At 44.3% G+C, this 19,943-nt stretch overlaps 1 protein-coding gene across 1 annotated transcript; it reads left to right on the top strand.

Moving 5' to 3' along the window:
* The first annotated feature begins 14,218 nt into the window (after positions 1-14,218).
* Positions 14,219-19,734, top strand: opn7d (opsin 7, group member d). The gene is made up of 5 exons (XM_085394857.1): positions 14,219-14,309; positions 14,381-14,543; positions 16,578-16,705; positions 16,826-17,160; positions 17,477-19,734. The coding sequence occupies exons 1-5, from the start codon at positions 14,219-14,221 to the stop codon at positions 17,954-17,956; spliced, it is 1,197 nt and encodes a 398-aa protein (XP_085250983.1). The 3' UTR covers positions 17,957-19,734.
* The last annotated feature ends 209 nt before the right edge of the window (positions 19,735-19,943 follow it).

A 19,943-nucleotide genomic window follows, 5' to 3' on the forward strand; every position in this document is an offset into this window, starting at 1 on the left:
TGTGCGTCCAACCAACTATTTTCTTCCTATTATCCAAAGTCTGGTAATGCTGGCAGCAGTCGGGGAAGGATATTCCAGAACTCCTTTCCTCCAGCTTTTCCAGTTTTTCTTGAGGGATTCTGAGGGATTCCCAGACCTGATGCTTCCAACACCTTCTCAGCCTAGCCTGGAGTCTCCTCCCAACTGATAGTGTCCAATTAAACCTCCAAGGGGAGCTGCTCAGGACAAATCCTGATGAGACACCAAAACTACCTCCTTTTGATGCAAAGGAGCAGAAGTTCTACTTCTTGATGTCAGTGCTCCTCAATCTATCTCTAAAGGAGAGGCCAGCCACCTTACATTGGAAACTAATTTTAACTATTTGTAAAACAACCTCATTTTTTTGGCTCACTTTCTAGCTCAGATATATTTTTACATTCTGGTACAACACCTTACAGGCTGCAATGCAGGGTGGAGTAATCCACCATTTTTCAGCAGAGGACCATTGACTCAGACTCTCATTCCACACATTCGCCTGAGAACCCACTCAGAGCGTGCTGAAAGTCATGTTTTGATGGACCCAATCAAACCTCATCATCTGCAAAAAGCACAGATGTAATTCTGAGATTCCAAAAAAAAACAGTACCCATTTTGCTTTCCCAGTAGTACTATTCAGGAGGATTTAATGAGAATTTAATAGAATAAATTCTCAGTGTTCATGTTGTTCAGAAGAACAATTTCAGAATATATGTGAGAGACTCCAAAACTCTGTTAACAGTCCTGTGGAGCCTTTCAGTGGTTGAAGTATAATTCATTAAATTAAAGTGCTATTGCTACGTCCCTTATTGTTGACTGTTTTTTTAACCACTTTGGAACAGTAAAGAAATAAGTTGTGAACACAGTTCTGGCACATTACAGTAAACATGTTGGTGAATATTTATGGTGCATGTTGTGCTCTTTCCAGGCTAATATTAGTATCATTAATACAATGAAATAATTATAGTCAAGGTGTTTTTTCTCTCCATATTTTGTTAAATTAAATAAATTAAATTAAATTCAAAAATTGTATAAGGCAAAGTGTCTGTTGACTGCATATATAGGTTTGGGGTTTTATCTTTTTATTTGAGTATTATATTATTTTATCATGCTGATATTTCTCTTCTGATCTCAGCTTTGGACCACCTAACACATGAAAACATGATCTAGCATTGTTTAAAACTAAGTGACTTGACATTCGCGCTGTCTTCAGGTCCAGAAGGAAAGTGACTGTGCTCACTTTCAACATGATCTCTAATAATTTCCACTTGCTCTGATCACTTCCTGCCATGTCCAATATTACACTAAAGGGACATCATACTACTGCAGCCACTGGCTGTGACACTAAGTTCATCTAAACGTGTCTGAGCGAGCAGCCTGAGAAGGACCAGAACCCTGTGCTGAGGTATTAATATGACAGCCCAGCTCTTTACAGCTTTGACAGCCCTGCAGCCTCGGCACAGCTCAGCGAGTGAGCCCACGCTCCCTTAAGCAGCTTTCCATGACTGCCAGTCTGGGAGTGGTGCTGCTACAAGCAAACTGCATTGGTGGGTATGATAAAGTGGGATGACACAGCGCTTCAGGTGGAGTTCAGCTGCTCCCTACCAGGACTGGATTTACTGTGTGACCGAGGATGACACTTTATTTTCTAAAGTGGCTGTCACATTCATTTTAGACTTAAATTACAGAGAGCCACCTACAAAATTCATTTTTAGTCACAAATTACACATCAAATTCCAGATGCCAGTAGCACAGCAGCAGACATACATTGATCAGCACCATAAGCCATTGTTGCTACTTCCATTCTTTGCTTTGAACTGGGACCATGACATGAGACCATTATAAGCCAAAATGATGAAACTGTGGCGGACCACCAGGTGGCTCCACTCACACACAAGTTGAAGGGAAGTGTGGGGGTGGAGATTTTGGCGCTGACTTTATGTGAAGTTCTGTCAGTTAATAAAGTTGTTGGAGTGAGACACTGAGACCTCTCCTGTCGTTGTTACATACCTCCACAATTGGTGACCCCGACGTGATCATGCTAAGGCTCGACGACGAAGCCAGCTCTGGCCTGGAAGCATCGGCGGCCGCCGGACCTTCACCTCCTCCGATGGCTGCGTTTGCTGTGGCGCTTAAATTGCCGGATTTTTGGCTTCACGATCCTCCTTCATGGTTCATGCACGTAGAAGCTCAGTTTGCTCTTCGTGGAGTTTCAGCCGACGACACTAAATACCACCATGTGGTGGCCTCACTTGACCCGCTGTCAACCCGCCGTGTGATGACTCTCCTCCGGGATCCCCCAGCCCAGGGCAAGTACGCCGCCCTCAAGGGGCTGCTGCTGCGGCGTTACTCCCTCTCTGATGCTGAGCGGGCCGAGAAACTCCTTTCCATCGCGGGCCTGGGCGACGGCACCGCCCTCGAGCTCATGGAGAGCATGCTGTCCTTGCTGGGCGCGGAGGACGGAGGATTTCTCTTCACCCACCTCTTTCTTCGACAGCTGCCGGCTCCAGTGCGCGCTGGCCTTGCCAACTCCCCGCTATTGGCCACGAAGGATTACCGCTCCCTTGCGGAAGAGGCGGATCGCATCCTCCTGGCTACCAGGACTTTCGGCGTCCAGACGGTTATTCAGGACCCACCAGCGTTTTCCCCCTCCCCCTCACCGATGCTCCACGGGCCCTCCGACTCGTCCACTGTGGCCGGAATCGCTGCACGGCGGCACCGCGGAAAGGGGCTTTGTTTTTATCACCAGCGTTTTGGAGCGAAGGCACGGCGCTGCCTCCCGCCTTGCAGTTTCCAGACCCAGGGAAACGGGCATGTCAGCGCTCTGTAGCAGCCGCGACCGCTGGCAACGAGGAAAGGCTGCTTTTCTTAGAGGACTCACGCTCGGGGAGGCGTTTCCTGGTGGACTCCGGCTCACAGAAGAGCCTTCTTCCCCCGGCTGGCTCGGACAGGTTAGCTGAGGGTTGCGGGCCATTGCTAACAGCGGCTAATGGCTCTCCCATCAAAACCTTCGGTGAAAGGTTGGTGACTGTTTGCTTTCACGACCGTGACTTTCAGTGGAACTTTGTTGTTGCTGCTAGCTCTGTGCCTATAATAGGCGCTGATTTTCTTTGTGCTCACGGACTACTGGTTGATGTGGCTAACAGACGTTTAATTGATGCTGTGTCCTTTTCCTCATTACCCTGTTTGACTCGGGGTGCTCAGCCCGTGGTGCATGCTAACTCAGTAGATTCGGGTGACGTTTTTCAGTGTTTGCTTTCTGAGTTTCCCTCACTCACTGTCCCCACTTTTTCGAGCACGGTGACGAAGCATGGGGTAGAGCATTACATAACTACAGTAGGGCCCCCGGTGTTCGCGCGCGCGCGCCGCCTCGACCCCGCCAAACTGGCTGTCGCTAGGGAAGAATTTGCCACCATGGAGCGTCTGGGCATCGTGCAGCGTTCGAACAGTGCCTGGGCTTCTCCGTTACACATGGTGCCTAAATCTGATGGTCGGTGGCGACCTTGTGGGGATTTCCGCCGTCTTAATAATGTCACGGAGAACGATCGTTATCCCATTCCCCACATCCAAGATTTTTCCGCCCATCTTGCGGGGACCTCGGTTTTTTCTAAGATCGATTTGGTACGGGGATATCACCAGGTTCCCGTGCGCGCGGAGGATGTCCCCAAAACCGCCGTAATTACACCTTTCGGCCTTTTCGAGTTTCTGCGCATGCCGTTTGGCCTGAAAGGTGCCGCCCAAACCTTCCAGCGGTTGATGGACTCGGTCTTGCGCGGGCTGCCCTTTGTTTTTGTATATCTTGATGATATACTGGTGGCCAGCAGCTCGAAGGAGCAGCACATGTTCCATCTGCGTCAGGTTTTTCAGCGTTTGGCGGAGCATGGACTGATTATTAATCCGTCTAAATGCCAGTTTGGGTTGCCCGTTCTCGATTTCCTTGGGCACCGTGTTTCCGCCGAGGGCGCGGTTCCGTTGCCTGACAAAGTCCGAGCTGTTTCGGAATTTCCGCGTCCCACGACTGTTAAGGCACTGCAGGAATTTTTGGGGATGGTGAATTTTTACAACCGTTTTCTCCCCAGAGCGGCACATCTGCTGAAGCCCCTTTATGGGGCGTTAAAGGGTAAAAAAGCTAATGACCCCGTTGACTGGTTTCCGGACAGCATCCAAGCGTTTTCTGATGCTAAGTCAGCGTTAGCTAATGCTGCCCTTCTGGCCCACCCATCCCCCTCAGCGCCGATTGCGTTGACCACTGATGCGTCGGACATAGCCGTGGTTGCGGTGCTGGAACAGCGAATCTCGGGTGTCTGGCAACCGCTCGCCTTTTTCAGCCGTACGCTACGTGACAGCGAACGCAATTACAGCGTTTTTGACAGGGAGCTACTGGCGCTCCACCTGGCGTCTCGTCATTTCCGGTTTTTTCTCGAGGGTCGTCACTTTACCGCATACGTGGACCACAAACCCTTGACGTTTGCCATGTCCAAGGTTTCCGATCCATGGAGTGCACGCCAGCAGCGCCAGTTGGCAGCCATTTCTGAGTTTACCACGGACATTCGGCACGTGGCTGGTAAATCCAATCATGTGGCTGACTGTTTGTCCCGTGCGCTGGTTTCTCCCGTCTTTCTCGGCATAGACTACTCCGCTATGGCTGCCGATCAGAGCGGTGACCCTGACATCCTCGCGCTTAAATCCACCCAGACGGGCCTCATACTGGAGGACAGACCCGTGCAGGACGGTGGTCCCCTCCTCGTCTGTGACGTTTCCACCGGCCGCCCTCGCCCTGTGGTTCCCGCTTCCTGGCGTCGTCAAGTTTTTGACTCGGTACATGCTCTCTCTCATCCAGGGGTCCGGGCCTCTGTTAAACTGGTCAGCTCTAAATTTGTTTGGCCAGGCCTTCGCAAATCTGTTAAGGAATGGGCGTCGGCGTGCATTCCCTGCCAGCGTGCGAAGGTTCATAAACACACCAAGGCGCCCCTGGAGCCGTTCTTCATACCCGGCAAACGTTTCGATCATGTGCATGTCGATCTGGTGGGTCCCTTGCCGCAGTCACAAGGTTTTACGCACCTTTTGACTGTTGTTGACCGGACCACCAGGTGGCCGGAGGCGGTCCCCCTGGCGTCCACTACCGCAGCAGTGGTGGCCAAGGCGTTTTTGTCGACCTGGGTCTCGCGTTTCGGCCCACCCGCGGACATTACGTCAGACAGAGGCCCCCAGTTCATTTCCGAGCTTTGGTCGGCCATGGCTGATGGACTGGGGGCTAAAGTCCACCGCACAACCGCATACAACCCGCAGGCTAATGGGATGTGTGAACGGTTCCACCGGTCGCTGAAGGCTGCCTTTCGCGCCTCCTTAAAGGATGGCAATTGGGTTGACCGCCTCCCGTGGGTTTTGCTTGGGCTACGCTCTGCGGTTAAGGAGGATCTCGGCGCTTCCCCAGCTGAGCTAGTGTTTGGTCAGCCCCTCCGCGTGCCTGGAGAATTCTTGCCTGAAAATCCTCCTCCCTGCTTCGATCCATCGGTGCTCTCTCTCACCCCGCTTTTGCACTCGCTTCGGGTTCCTGGTCCGGTGCACCATTGCGTGCCTGACACCTTTGTTCCAAAGACTTTAGAGACTGCTAAGTTTGTTTTTGTCAGGCACGATGCCCACAGGACACCGCTGCGGCCGCTGTATGACGGCCCGTTCAGGGTTATTGAACCGGGCCAGAAACATTTTGTTTTGGATTTTGGGGGTCGAAGGGAGACTGTGTGTGTTGACAGACTTAAACCAGCACATGTTCTTCCGGACAGTGATGTAGTGCCGGCCCAGGCCCCTCGCCGTGGCCGACCTCCTGCGCTGGGGTTGACAGTCTCTGGTTTTCCCCCCAGGACTACCCCCGGACCACCAACGTTTGAGCCTCCTCCTGCCTTTCCTGCTCACCTTCACCAGCCTCGTTCACAGGATGGACCTTCCTCTGCCTGTTCTCTCCCTCCCAGGTTCAGTCGTGCGGGTCGTTTGCTTAGACCCAGGGTCCTGGACTGAATGGAGACCTGACTGTGTGTTCAAGGGGGGGTATGTGTGGCGGACCACCAGGTGGCTCCACTCACACACAAGTTGAAGGGAAGTGTGGGGGTGGAGATTTTGGCGCTGACTTTATGTGAAGTTCTGTCAGTTAATAAAGTTGTTGGAGTGAGACACTGAGACCTCTCCTGTTGTTGTTACATACCTCCACAAAACCGTGATTGAATTCAAAATCGAATGAAAATACATCAAAACACCATTGCCTTCATTCCTATAAATTTATAATCAATTGCTGCTTTTCTCTCCTGCTGGCTACCAACCTCAAGATTCATTAATTAAGCGATTTGATACCAGCAGCTCACAGCAGCATGTGAGTCAGCTGTGGAGACTGATTTGGGAAAACCCACCTTACACACTTGAATCGCATGCACGATTCATTCATGCAAAGTGAGAGGATAATCCAAAGTGTAGGGTATGTGGGGAAAAAGTAGTGGTAGTAAGAGTGGGCAGAGGAAATGGGGAGGGGAGCGGTACTTTGAGTCATCAGTGACACTCGGATCTTACCAGTATTATGCTGATCCGTCTCTCTCTCTCTCTCCCGTTATTCTCTCTCTGGCCTGCCGTCACTGTGGGCTTTTCGTTCTCCATCAGTTGAATGCCAACAATAATGATCAGCGCACATGCTGTAAGATGCAGCGAGCATGTGTCCACCTGGCCAGCTGCATGCAAGTGTATGTCACTGAAGGGGAGGAGGATACCTTAACCGGACTCTTCAGTGTGAGGCTGAAATAGAACCAGTGCTCCCCTCTCTCTATCCTTCCCCCCCACCTCTCTCTTTTTCCTCCACTCTCTGTCTCCTTCTCGGTGGCTGGCCAAGCTCCTCTCCTCTGTGTCCTGCTCTCCACCTGGCCTCCATGAGTTTAATTGAGGACAAGCCATTCGTCCCTGGAAGGTAAGCAGCGTAGCCGCGGGGTGTCAATTTTCAGAGCAATACAAAGAGATTAGACAATAACAGAAAAAAAGAGGGGGGGATCAACAATGATGTCGCATTTATGTGACTCCCGAAATTTTGCTTGGTTTTTTTTTTTAGTGTTTACTACCAGTGAACAGCGAGATAGGCGCTGACATAGATCAATATATATATACATATACATATATATATTTATGTTTTGTTTTATTCTTTTAGATCTGCTTTTTTTTCCTGTGAAAATGTCTGACTTGCAATTCTTCCTCTAACATGACAACATCTGGATATGTTAAAAGGTTATTTAGTGAAGGGCATTCATTTAAGGTTCAGATACTAAATCAAGGGAGCGAAAATGAATTGTGCAAGCTGTAATAATGATGAAGATGAAGGCTCAGACCTCACAGCGGACTCGTGGGACCTCCGGCAGGATTAGTGACGAGATCCTGATTATCCCACTCTGTAACAAACGAGTGCTTTTCTTTATCTGGTGGTCCAAGTTGAAGCCGTCACAACACTGACCATTTGCAAGACAGCCTGCCTTGATCCTGAGCCGCTTGCTGCACGTTGTTTATCTGGATGGGTTTGCCTGCATGCATGAACTGTTTCCTGTTGTTTTCGTTGTTGCTTGTGCAGACATATGTGATTGTGGCTCACTCAAAGCTCTCTTCGCAGAAAATCATTAAGTGTGAAGTCCTTCTGTTGGATACAACATAATTTAACAAAGTGACTGAGCTCCAACTGCAGATGAGAATCAAAGGCAAATAGGAAATGAAAACAGCTGTTTGAGGGCATGACACTGACCTAATCAAAAGTTTCTTTTTCTATACTAATCAGAGATTAATCACACAATAGTTTGTGTGATATAGACTGATGAAGATGGTGATGTGCACATAGCCACAGAGGTCCATCTGAATATTATAAAACAACTTAAAATTATAAAGCTATTTTATAGCATTGTATATTAAAAAATATTTATGCCAAGTTAATCCAATTAGGATGAGCGACACGTCACATGACCAAAAGTTTGTAATTGCCTGCTTGCATCAGACCATTTATGATTAATTGCCTCAGTTGCAATCAGCTAAATGGCAATCTGTCCTCTATGTTACCACAACTGCAGAAGGTCTATGCTACAATCAAATCATGCGCCATCTCCCTTTGCTTAATTTATTTACCCGTATAATTCTGCTGACAACTGATTCACAGTTACATTAATATGATGCAGTGCTTGACTTCTTAAACACATCATGTGAACGCAGATTGCATCATATGTTAATTCTCCAGGTTACATAAGATATGTCGTATGCCCAGCAATGTTTGAAGGAGTTGCCTCCAACCATGCTGTCATGCCGCTAAAACTTGCTGTAAATAGTGTACTGTGATGGCACTCGCTTGTCACTGTCAGTCACTCTCAGATGAGGTGGCAGTTCCACACAGCGACAGTGACAGTTGACTTTAATCTCACAAAGGTCTCACTAGGTTGTCGTGGCACGTACCACACAACACACTGGACATCATATTTGCTGCTTTGATTTTAAATACTGCTCAACTCAAAGGGCTTTACCACCGATTTCCAGCATCTAGTGTGGTAGAGTGCTGCTGGGTGAGGCTGTCGGTGGTATAATTATGTTGCCCTGAACTAGAACACAAGAGTTTGAGTTGTATGCACCATATCTTGCTTTCTTTTTTTTTTCCTTTTTTCTTTTTTTTGTTGACTGGTTAGGCACCAGTCAAACAGGCCTAAAGACTGGTCAGCGGTCCTTGACAACCACCAGTTGCTAGGGAAAAAATGTGTATTCGTCAACCAATTGGCAAGTGGTTGCTGGAGGCTATGGGCCATCTGTGAAACTAGCTGCTAGAGCCACCATCACAGAGGCCTAGACACCAGTAGGAGGCGCCCGGGCACCCACCAGTCAACAGGGAAAATATATCAATTCCTCGTCTGGTTGGTAAATGGTTGCTGGAGGCTGAAAGTGGTCACAAACAGACATTTGGTGCTGCACAAAAAAAAACCTCCTTGCAATTGCTTTGGTCACTAGTCAGTTGGTACAGTTGCCATAGTTTATATGGAAGATGCTGACTTGCCTGTAAACACTCGCCTAATGGTAGTGAAACTGTCTAGTGCTATGCTGTCTATTTGACTTCAGTGAAAATAAGCTGTGGATCACACATTTGTGATAAGTGTTTCACATCGCTGGGGAGGAATGTTGGCCCACTCTTCTTTCCAGAATTGTTTTAGTAATTCAGTCAAATTGAAGGCATGAAAAGAATTTCAATATGATTTAAGTTTTTTTGGTTGAATTGTTGTTGTGTTTCAGATCATTGTCCATAACCCAAGTCCTCTTTAGCTTTATGGTACAAACTGATAGCTGGATATTATCCTTCAGGATTTTCTGGTGGAGAGTAGAATTCATGGTTTTAGTGTATTAGTTTTACACCAGCTATCTGAAAATGTAACTTTTGTTTGTTCAGCCAACAGAATATTTGCCCAAAGTCTTGGGTAGACGAGCCTTTGGGTTCTTTTTGGTCAGCATTGTTTTTTCCCCCATGCCATTTTTGCCCAGTTTGTTTAGTACTGTTGTATCATGAACACTCCCCATAAAAGGAGACAAGGGAGGCCTGAAGTTCTTTAGATGTTTTTCGGGGTTCTTTTGTGACCTCCTGGATGAGTTGATGACGTGTGCTTGGAGTGATTTTGGTAGAACATCCACTCCTGGAAGGTTCACTAGTGTTCAACTTATCTCCATTTGTGGATAATGGTTCTCATCATAGTTCACTGGAGTCCAAAGGAATTAAAAGGATCTTTCACTGTAGACCGTGGTATGATGGGTTGCTTTTAGAGATCTTTTAATTCTATTCAATTCAATTCAAATTTAGCTATACAGTGCCAAACAGTTGCCTCAAGGCCCTTTTAGCCTACTTCACTTTGTCAGGCAGGTCCTATTTACATGAAGTATTGATTCAGCAGCTCTGCCAGGTAAAAAAAAAAAAAAAAAAGCTACATTTTTTATTTACTCTGGTTACATTTGTCTAGTGTTAAAATTAGTTTGATGTTCTGAAGCATCCTACTTTTAGAAATACTAAAAAAACAGAAAGGAAAAGGAAAGGGTCAAATACTTTTTTATGGCACTGTACACTTCTGTTTCACTCTAATAAGGATGATAATTTATAAACTAAACATAATGTTAAACCTGAAATTAGTGAGTGACACTATAAACCCCCCAGGAATTCATTTACAGAGGTCATTTCCCCATAGACGTCTATACAACCAGATATTTTTTCCCAATCAGAGGAGACGTGCCTGCTGGCTATTAGAGGGAATACAGGCTTAAGGCACTTCCACACTGGTTTCACTTTTCAGGTTATTTTTTTCAAGCATATTTGTAACACAAAAAGGCATAAATAAGTAAAAACTGCTCAATACTGCTTTGAAATGTACATATATAAACAGTGTAAATGCTCAAGGGACAGGGCTGGTAAATCAAGCCAAGCATGCAAAATTAAATGTGACACTTTGCATTCAGTTCACATTCGATCACAAACATTTTCTGATTCATAATGTCAATGCACATACACTGAGAGCCATTATAATGGAAAAGAGGGTAATTTACTTTAGATAAAAATACGAATCCTGTTGGTAACATTTTCTGAAGGAAAGAAAATGCTGGGTAACAGATTAACATTTAAACACAAATCAAAAATTGAGACTGGCTGGAAACCATGCAGATACACAACCATTGCCCTTGAGCATGTGGTCTCTTTGCTCTTTCACTCGCTGACATGCCTGTCAGCCTTTAAATGGCTGCTCATCTCTGCTGACTACAGACATTTAATGGTTATGAGTGACAGTTCTACTTTCAGTGGCACCGCAAATCTCACAGTTTGATAGCCTGCCTCAGGCAAACTTGTTGCAAACTTAATAGATAACTTGTCATGCTGACAACAGCAGTAAAACTGCAGAAAGATTATTTTAAATATCCTCTGCAAACCACATGATTCTACAGGGTCAGAGAAGGAAAGGATAGAGTGCACATGTGCTTGAAAAATAAAAAAGTAAGCAGGTGATATAAGGTACATTTCTCACGTCATCATCTGGAGGTCAAAGTCCTCGTGTCCCTGTATCAAAGGCGTCCAATTATTAGTTATTCAGGCAAGCTCAGAGACATGACAGTTGTGTCATAGCCCACTCAGCTTCAAAATACTCAATCTATCACAGCAGACCAATGACAGAGTTTATCTTTCCATAACAGCTCCCTTTTCATTTCCACACTCGCTATGCTGATCCGAGTATTTCATAAACTGCTGATCTGCTGGGATTTTTCCCACACAGCCATGTCTAGTGTTTACAGAGAAAACCTCCAGTACATGGCAGCCCTCTGGGTGAAAGCACCTCGTTGATGCTAGATGTCAGTGGATAATAACCAGACTGCCTTGAGCTGATACGAAGGCACCTCTGAATGCAAAACCTGTTAAACCTTGAAGCAGCAGAAAACTCGTCAGCAAATCTGCAACAACTATGTGACGCTATGATGTCAAAATGGGCCAAATGGGCCATGTCCACACTAATACATTTTCATTTGAAATTGCATCCTTTTCTCTCCATTTTTGTCACGGTCTGGAGGGCAGACCGTGGGGGATGTAGGAGAAAGGACCCAAAACGCAGACTTAATGGAATGAACAGTGGGTTTATTTACAGTGAGGTAATTGTACACCACACATTAAATCTCCAAAAGTGCTCCCTCGACTCCCGTGACGTGTCTTCTCCCAAGTGCTGGTATCCCGTGCTCTCTGCCCCTGTGCCTTCACACACCCCGTGTGTCTTGCAGTCCTGTGTTCCGCTGTCCTCCTGGGGAAAAACACAGACACAGCCGTTATGGCACCAACTCCGGCAGGCATACACTTTAACAACACTAGAAACACTGACATGGAGTCTAACTCAACGATCCTGCGCCGGAGGAAGCTCCATCGCTCTGTTAAGTAGCTCCCCCGACGATCCTGATCAGAAGCAGGTGTGTGGTAAGCTAGGCGTGACCAGCAGCTGGCAGGGCCACACCCATCAGGCCTGCAGGTGGCTGTCCTTCATCCTCCAGCCTCACACACACACGCACACACCAGCATGGAACACAAGAGCACAGTGCAGAAAACATACATCCAATACACTAATAACAATAAAGGTCCACACTGTTCACGAACCCCGAGTCCCCGGAACCGGGTCCGTGACAATTTTGGCCTTCCGTCCACACTGAGACGGCGTTTTCAGTCAAGGAAAACGCAGTGTTTTGAAAACGCTTTCTAAAGCGGATACATTTGAAAACGCCGTTTGGACAGCGAACCCGGAGCCTTTTCGAAAACGATGACACATTTTTTCTATGCTCCGCTGCTTTTATATATAATTAAGAATGGATGTCTCTAATATATCTCAGACACAGTTTAAAGAAGTTGTACCCACCTGAAAACGTATTTATGAAGGGCAACCCATCAGACAAAAGTTGGCATAAAGGGACAGGAGCTTAAATGTCTTTTAGCGTCAAACAGAGGAGCTACACATAAACCCAATATAACATAAATAAGGATCATATTTTGAAATTTGAACTGTGCAAAGCTGCTTTTGTTTTATTATGGAGCTAATACAAAAATAAGCATATTATGATCCAATTAAAAGGAAGATGCACGCTTTCTCAGTTACAGAGCCAATTTTAAAAAAAAAAGAAAAAGCTCAGTCAGTGCTTGGTGAGAGTGCTTGAGCTTAAAAACCAGCACACTTGAGAGAGAAGCATGTGCACATTCAGATCTGTGCAAAGGATGTTTATGATTAATATCAGCTTTAAATCTTCCAAAACCTGACAGTTTCCCCTCCCAAGAGATCTCATGAGATGAAAACATGTTTTGCACAGATCTGAGTGAACACACATTTTATCAGAACACATGCTCTCACAAACTGTATCTATCCCAGCAATAACAGGGCTGATCATTAATGTGGTAACAGTGTTGCTTTTAATCAATGCTGGAGATTAGATGCGGAAAGAAATACAAAGAATTGTTTCTTCAAGGTAATTAATTTGGGGAAGAAAAGGCTTTGGAATGATAGTAAACGTGTGCTACGCCAGTTCCATCACTGATTCCTAAAACACCTGAAGGGAAATTTACTTGATTGAGAATCCATTATTGTGCTGACACAAGAATGAAGTTCATGGAGTTGAGTGGTACTAAAATGGGTCACAGCTTTGTACTCCGCTGAGTCTCCTCCACTCAGACTGACTGGACATTTCGTCATTGACTGGCGTGCTGACTTGCATAGTAATGAAGCTTCATCCCTGTGATTGCCTAAGTCCTTGAACATCAATATTGCCTCTACATCATCTCTGGTAGCTATCCAACTCTTGCTCCGCATTTCGTCCCTGCACCATCCTTTCCTTCCCAATTTCCATTGTATTTTTCATTTTCTATCAAGCAAAGTGATGCACTGAATAGCAATCATTATCTTGGTTGCAAATAGCTGGGTAAGAAGAAGCCGACTGGCTAAAGAATATGAGAAGCATGAATGCCTCTGACAGTTTTCAAGTGATGGCGAGAAGACTCCATTAAGAATCTTCCAACAATGTGTTAGAAATCCTGGAGAGCCTGTCAACTCTGTTTCATGGCAGGGAAAAAAAGAATCACACTCTCACCTCGGCCCATTATGTATCTCTTCGATCACTTCGGTGTCTGGATTGCAATTGCATGTGTGCTTGGTGAATCATGCTTAGACTGCAATTTCACAAGCTTTTTATTCCCAGAAAATCTGAGCACATTTGGTCTTAATCATAATTGTTTTGTTCCCTCAACCGCTTGTACCCCTGTTGTAAATCCTAAAAATGGCACCGTGCTTTAATTTTTTCCATCTGTCAATGCTTTTTAGATATTTGTATTTAATATGAACAGTCCTCAGCTTTTGCAGAGGATTATTTTTCTTCAAAACGGCTTTTTTAATTTATTTCTACATCTGATCCTGTAGGCTGCAGATATTTCTTGCAATAACAGCAGTAGGACAGCTTGTAGTGCACTACAGACAGTGTGCAGTGTTTGAAATGCTTCAGAAACAAAACAGTTTGCATTGATTTGATTTTACATAGTGACTACATATACTTCCTTTTTGCATGTTTTCATTTTTTTAGGATCCTAAGTTGAGTATTGACTTTTGTAAATTCCTGGATTATTTTCAGCTTTATTGACCATGAATTAATTCGAGTGGTGACATTTCAGATGGGAAATGCTTCAGACACGTCTGCTGTGTTTACCTCCACCATCTCCAAGGAGCATGACATCTTCATGGGTTCAGTCTACAGCTTATTCTGTGAGTCCACACAACATTTTTTTTATGCTTTATCCATCTTTAGCACAACTCAATCTCCTTTTCTTTCACAGGTGTACTGTCCATCATAGGCAACTCCACACTGCTACTTGTTGCTTATCACAAGCGGTCAACCTTGAAACCAGCAGAGTTCTTCATCATCAATCTCTCCATCAGTGACCTTGGGATGACACTCACTTTACTTCCACTGGCCATACCATCGGCGTTTTCACACAGGTATCGTAAAAGCTCCTTCTATATTTTTATTTCATTTCAACTTCAAATTCATTTATCAGTAATCATTAAAAAATTTTCTCTATTCACTATAAATAGCTACATGTTATAGCAAAAAAATGGAGATTGATAAACATTTTGTGTAGTTGTGGGCCTTAACTATATTTTCAATCTAGCCCCATGTGGAAGGGCCTCCACATTTAGTGCCATTCCTAACAAACTGATGTGAATTCACCAATTTCCTTCTGCATCAGGACCAGACTGTGGAGGCCTTTTACAGTGAACTCGTTGTCACATTCAAGAAATCAGTTTGATTCGTTTTGTGACATGAAATAGAACCAAGATGGATCCATGCTTTCATATGTCACAGCAGAAACTGAGACTCATTAACATTTTTCCAATTTTCCTATTATCTAAATTTGGTAAACCAGTGTGAACTGCAGCCTCAGTTTCCTGTTGTCAGCAGACAGAATTGTCACCTCTTCTGCTGCTTTAGCCCTTCTACTTGAAGGTTCAATGTGCTGTGTTTTTAGAGATGCTCTTACCTTGGTTGTAACAAGTGGTTATTTGACATCATCATTCTCCTCAGACATCTGGCTTCACTCAAAGAACTGCTGCTCGCTGGATATTTTCTTTTCAGCTCGCGCTTGGTAAACCCTAGAGATGGTTGTGTGGGAAAATCCCAGTAGATCAGCAATTTATGAAATACTCAGACAAGTCTATTCAGCAATCCAGCTTTAATGAGCAGTTTAAACAGTTATACCAAATGAAATGCCCAGTGAGTATATGTTACAACATGTCTAACCTAAAAATCTATAAAAAAATGACTTTTAACAGATTTCCTGTTAAAGTTTGTGCAGTTCCTTTTTTTCTGTCACTCTGTCTAAATACCTACTTACATTTTCATCATTGACCTCAAACTCCAACTCTTGCTGGGAAAATCAACAGTGCAAAACTCTGAATGAAAACATCTTCAGTGGAGGACACTGCAGTTTCCAAGCCTGACGAAGACGTGTTACGTCACGAGCATTACCAGGTGTTTGCTTTCGGCTTTGTTTTTTGTTTTTGTCTTCACACTCACAGAGTTTTGCACTGTCAGTTTGCCCTGAGTTCAACAGCTACATCCCAAGAGAGGGCATCTGGCAAAACTGCGGTACATGTCATGAAAATGTCACCATTTCGGTAAACAAAAATAAATCTGTGGTCTCTGTCACTCACCACCATTCTTAGTTGCCAGATTTAGCTGCCTGTGAGTTGCTCTTCCCAGAAACTCATATTCAAATTAAGGGTCTCTGCTGTTACAAGGTGGAGGAGATCTAGTATGCATTTCATACGTGAAAAAGTGATCATAATCTGACTTGCAAAGAGCAATTCCAGCACTGCAGGAGAGCTTCAGTGCTCACAAAGAAACATTAAGGTGGAGCACATTTACGTGAGGTCTCTTGTCCTTGTTTTTTATTGACACAATATCCAGAGGTCCTTTGGTGCAATTAGCTTAGCAAACAGTCAGAAAATAGTCATCTATCAACCAAAAATATACTTTTTAAAAACAAAATAATGCGAACACTTTTGCAGACACAAGATACATGACGGCCTCCAGTAATAATAATGTACCTGATTTAAAATGTATTGTTCTAAATTAGCTTAACTGAACCTCTGGTTTTGAACAGGGGCTTATTGTTGTTAGAAGAGATTAATAATAACCAAGAAAGAATGAGAATGAGGAAAAGTGAGAACATTTTGGAAAGTGGTTTATTTCATCCTAAATGCCTGAATGCAACTGAAATGGATCATGTTCCAGCAGGTACTCTTAATACTGTATCAGATTGCAGAATAAATATAAACAAATTATATTGGAAATCTATGTTCGGGATGGAGAGGGCTTCCCAAAGCTTGTTATTATACTTCTATCCTCACACTCAATAAAAAGACCCTCCAAAGCTGTGACTGAAACTCTACAGTTACACTCAAACAGGGAGCAGTTTTCTGGGCCCTAGCCTCTATTACATTTTTTTTACTCATTGTCTGTGTGTACAGGTGGCTGTTTGGAGAAATCATCTGCCAGGTGTATGCTATGTGTGGAGTGCTGTTTGGTCTCTGCAGCTTGACAAACCTCACAGTGCTTTCCTTAGTGTGCTGCCTTAAAGTCTGTGTCCCCAACCACGGTGAGGGTGGAATAAATTGATAAGCATGATGTTGTCAAAGCTACAGAAAGTTTACCAGCAGCAGGAGTAAAACGAGCATAATAACTTCAAGGCACCTTTTTCTATTTCCTCTCTTATCAGGTAACAACTTCTCCTCGTCACATGCCCACCTCCTGGTGGCTGGAGTTTGGTGTTACGCGTCTGTGTTTGCTCTGGGGCCACTGGCACACTGGGGACATTACAGTCTTGAGCCTTATGGGACAGCGTGCTGCATTGACTGGCATGCACCCAACTATGAGCTTTCAGCTTTGTCTTATATTATCTGCCTTTTCTTCTTTTGCTATGTAGTCCCCTGCACTATCATCTTCCTCTCCTACACTTTCATTCTGCTGACCGTGCGGGGCTCACGTCAGGCCGTCCAGCAGCATGTGTCACCACAGGCCAAGAGCACCAATGCACACGCTCTCATTGTCAAGGTCAGAGGTTATGGCTGTGTCGCTTCAGCACCACTGACTATAGCTTTTATAGCTAACAGGATCTGAGTAGGATATGAAAACATAAATAATTAGAAGGTTATAAATTAAATTGATTACTTTCTTTATCTCTGTACAGTCTTCTGATGCATATGTAGACTTCTGAGTGGATAGATTCAAAACTAAAGTTATAATACTTAAGATATATGTTTTCATACAAATTTGCCACTAACATGAAACTAAATTCTGCATGTCATGTTTTTTGTTCAATGTTGTTTGAATATCTGCATGCATATGTGTGAATGCTCCTTCTCCACAGCTGTCTGTAGCAGTGTGCATAGGCTTCCTGGCTGCTTGGTCTCCATATGCTGTCGTGGCCATGTGGGCTGCTTTTGGGGATGCCACGCAAGTTCCTCCTGCTGCTTTTGCCCTTGCTGCAGTGTTTGCCAAGTCTTCTACCATCTACAACCCTATGGTCTACCTCCTGTGTAAGCCCAACTTTCGCGAGTGTTTATACAGAGACACTTCGATGTTACGACAGATGATCTACAGGGGCAGTCCGCAGTCCGAGCCGAAAGAACGATTCGGATCCACATCACAGCGCAACAAGGACATGAGCGTCTCCACGCGCTTTTCAAATGGACAGCAGGAGAGCTACGGGGCGTGTCTGCACTGCACTGACAATGCAGCTCTGTGTCATGTGACACCCCAAAGGACTGCCTGCATCCTGACTGGATCCACCTACACAGAGGTGACAGTCGGCCAACTCTCAGCCAAACCACAGGCCGAGTTCCTCTAGTGGAACAGCCTGATTCTTTCATAAAGCAAACAAAGGACGACACGTGATCAAAAAGACAAAGAGGTTACTGAACAATAAAGTCTCAATGAGACTTCACCACCTTTGCAAGGACCTTTCATGTCATCCTTTCTGAGTGACTCTTTCATTGTGAAATGAAAACATGATACAAAAACTTCTCGGAAGATTTGCCACAAAAAAGTATACTTGCAATGTCTTGACGTCTACTTCTGTGTCAGCTTGTTTCCTGTTTCATTTAAATGTGCAGTAATTTAACAGGATTCCAAGAGAGCAGAAAATGAGACAGCAGAACCCCCTCCAGCTTAAAGGTTAATTAGGAAAATGTGTACCTCAGTGTGCATCATGAGGATAAACTATGTTTAATATTCCACCAGCGCCAACTGAGTATATTATAAGGCAAGGCAAGGCAAGGCAAGGCAAGGCAAGTTTATTTGTATAGCACAATTCAACAACAAGGTGATTCAAAGTGCTTTACAGAGACATTAGAAACAAGAACAAATAAAAAGCATGATTTAAAATTGATTAAAACAAGCAAATAAACTAACTAACTAATTAACAAACAAACAAACAAACAAACAAACAAACAAAACAGTATATAAAATCAAAACAGATAAAATCAGAACAGTAGATAAAATCAGTAGTTAAATGTAAGTTTTGAAATTTAAGCTTAAAGTGTGGATTTGGTGCTTTATTCAAATGCAGCTGAGAACAGGTGAGTCTTCAACCTGGATTTAAATAAACTGAGTGTTTCAGCTGATCTGAGGCTTTCTGGGAGTTTGTTCCAGATATAAGAAGCATAAAAGCTGAATGCAGCTTCTCCGTGTCTGGTTCTGACTCTGGGAACTGATAAAAGACCGGATCCAGATGACCTGAGGGATCTGGAAGGTTCATACTGGGTCAGGAGGTCATTGATGTATTTTGGTCCTAAACCATTCAGAGCTTTATAGGCCAGCATCAGAACTTTAAAGTCTATCCTCTGACGGACAGGCAGCCAGTGTAAGGACCTCAGAGCTGGACTGATGTGGTCCACTTTTTTGGTCTTAGTGAGGACTCGAGCAGCAGAGTTCTGAATGAGCTGTAGTTGTCTGACTGATTTTTTAGGTAGACCTGTAAAGATGCTGTTACAGTAATCAAGCCTACTAAAGATGAATGCATGGACTAGTTTTTCCAGGTCCTGTTGAGACATCAGATCTTTTATCCTTGATATATTCTTGAGGTGATAGTAAGCTGACTTTGTTATTGTCTTAATGTGTTTTTCTAAGTTTAGGTCTGCATCCATCACTACACCCAAATTTCTCGCCTGGTTTGTGGTTTTTAGATGTATAGATTGAAGTTCTCTGGTGACCTGTAATCGTTTTTCTTTGGCGCCAAAGACTATTACCTCAGTTTTGTTTTTGTTTAGCTGGAGAAAATTGTGGCACAACCAGTCATTGATTTCCTCAATGCATTTACCAAGAGCCTGTACAGGGCCTCGGTCTCCTGGTGACATTGTGATATATATTTGTGTGTCATCTGCATAGCTGTGATAGTTTATTTTGTTGTTGTTTATAATCTGTGCCAGTGGGAGCATGTAGATGTTAAACAGAAGGGGTCCCAAGATGGAACAAACAAACACTTGTCTGCTCAGATGTGAAGTTACCTATTGATACAAAGTATTTCCTGTTTTCTAAGTATGTTTTGAACCAGTTTAGTACAGTTCCTGAAAGACCTGTCCAGTTCTCCAGTCGTTTGAGTAATATGTTGTGGTCAACTGTATCAAATGCTGCACTGAGATCCAGTAAAACTAGGACTGACATTTTTCCACTGTCTGTATTCAGACATATGTCATTAAACACTTTGGTCAGAGCAGTTTCAGTGCTGTGGTTCTGTCTAAAACCTGACTGGAAGGCATCGTAGCAATTATTCTGTTTTAAGAAGTAACTGAGCTGTTGAGAAACTGCTTTTTCAATGATCTTACTTAAAAACGGGA

The sequence above is a fragment of the Rhamphochromis longiceps genome, linkage group LG20 (assembly GCF_057381845.1).
Source record: "Rhamphochromis longiceps isolate RC_006_pf linkage group LG20, R_longiceps_female_GT1.1, whole genome shotgun sequence".
NCBI lineage: Eukaryota > Metazoa > Chordata > Actinopteri > Cichliformes > Cichlidae > Rhamphochromis > Rhamphochromis longiceps.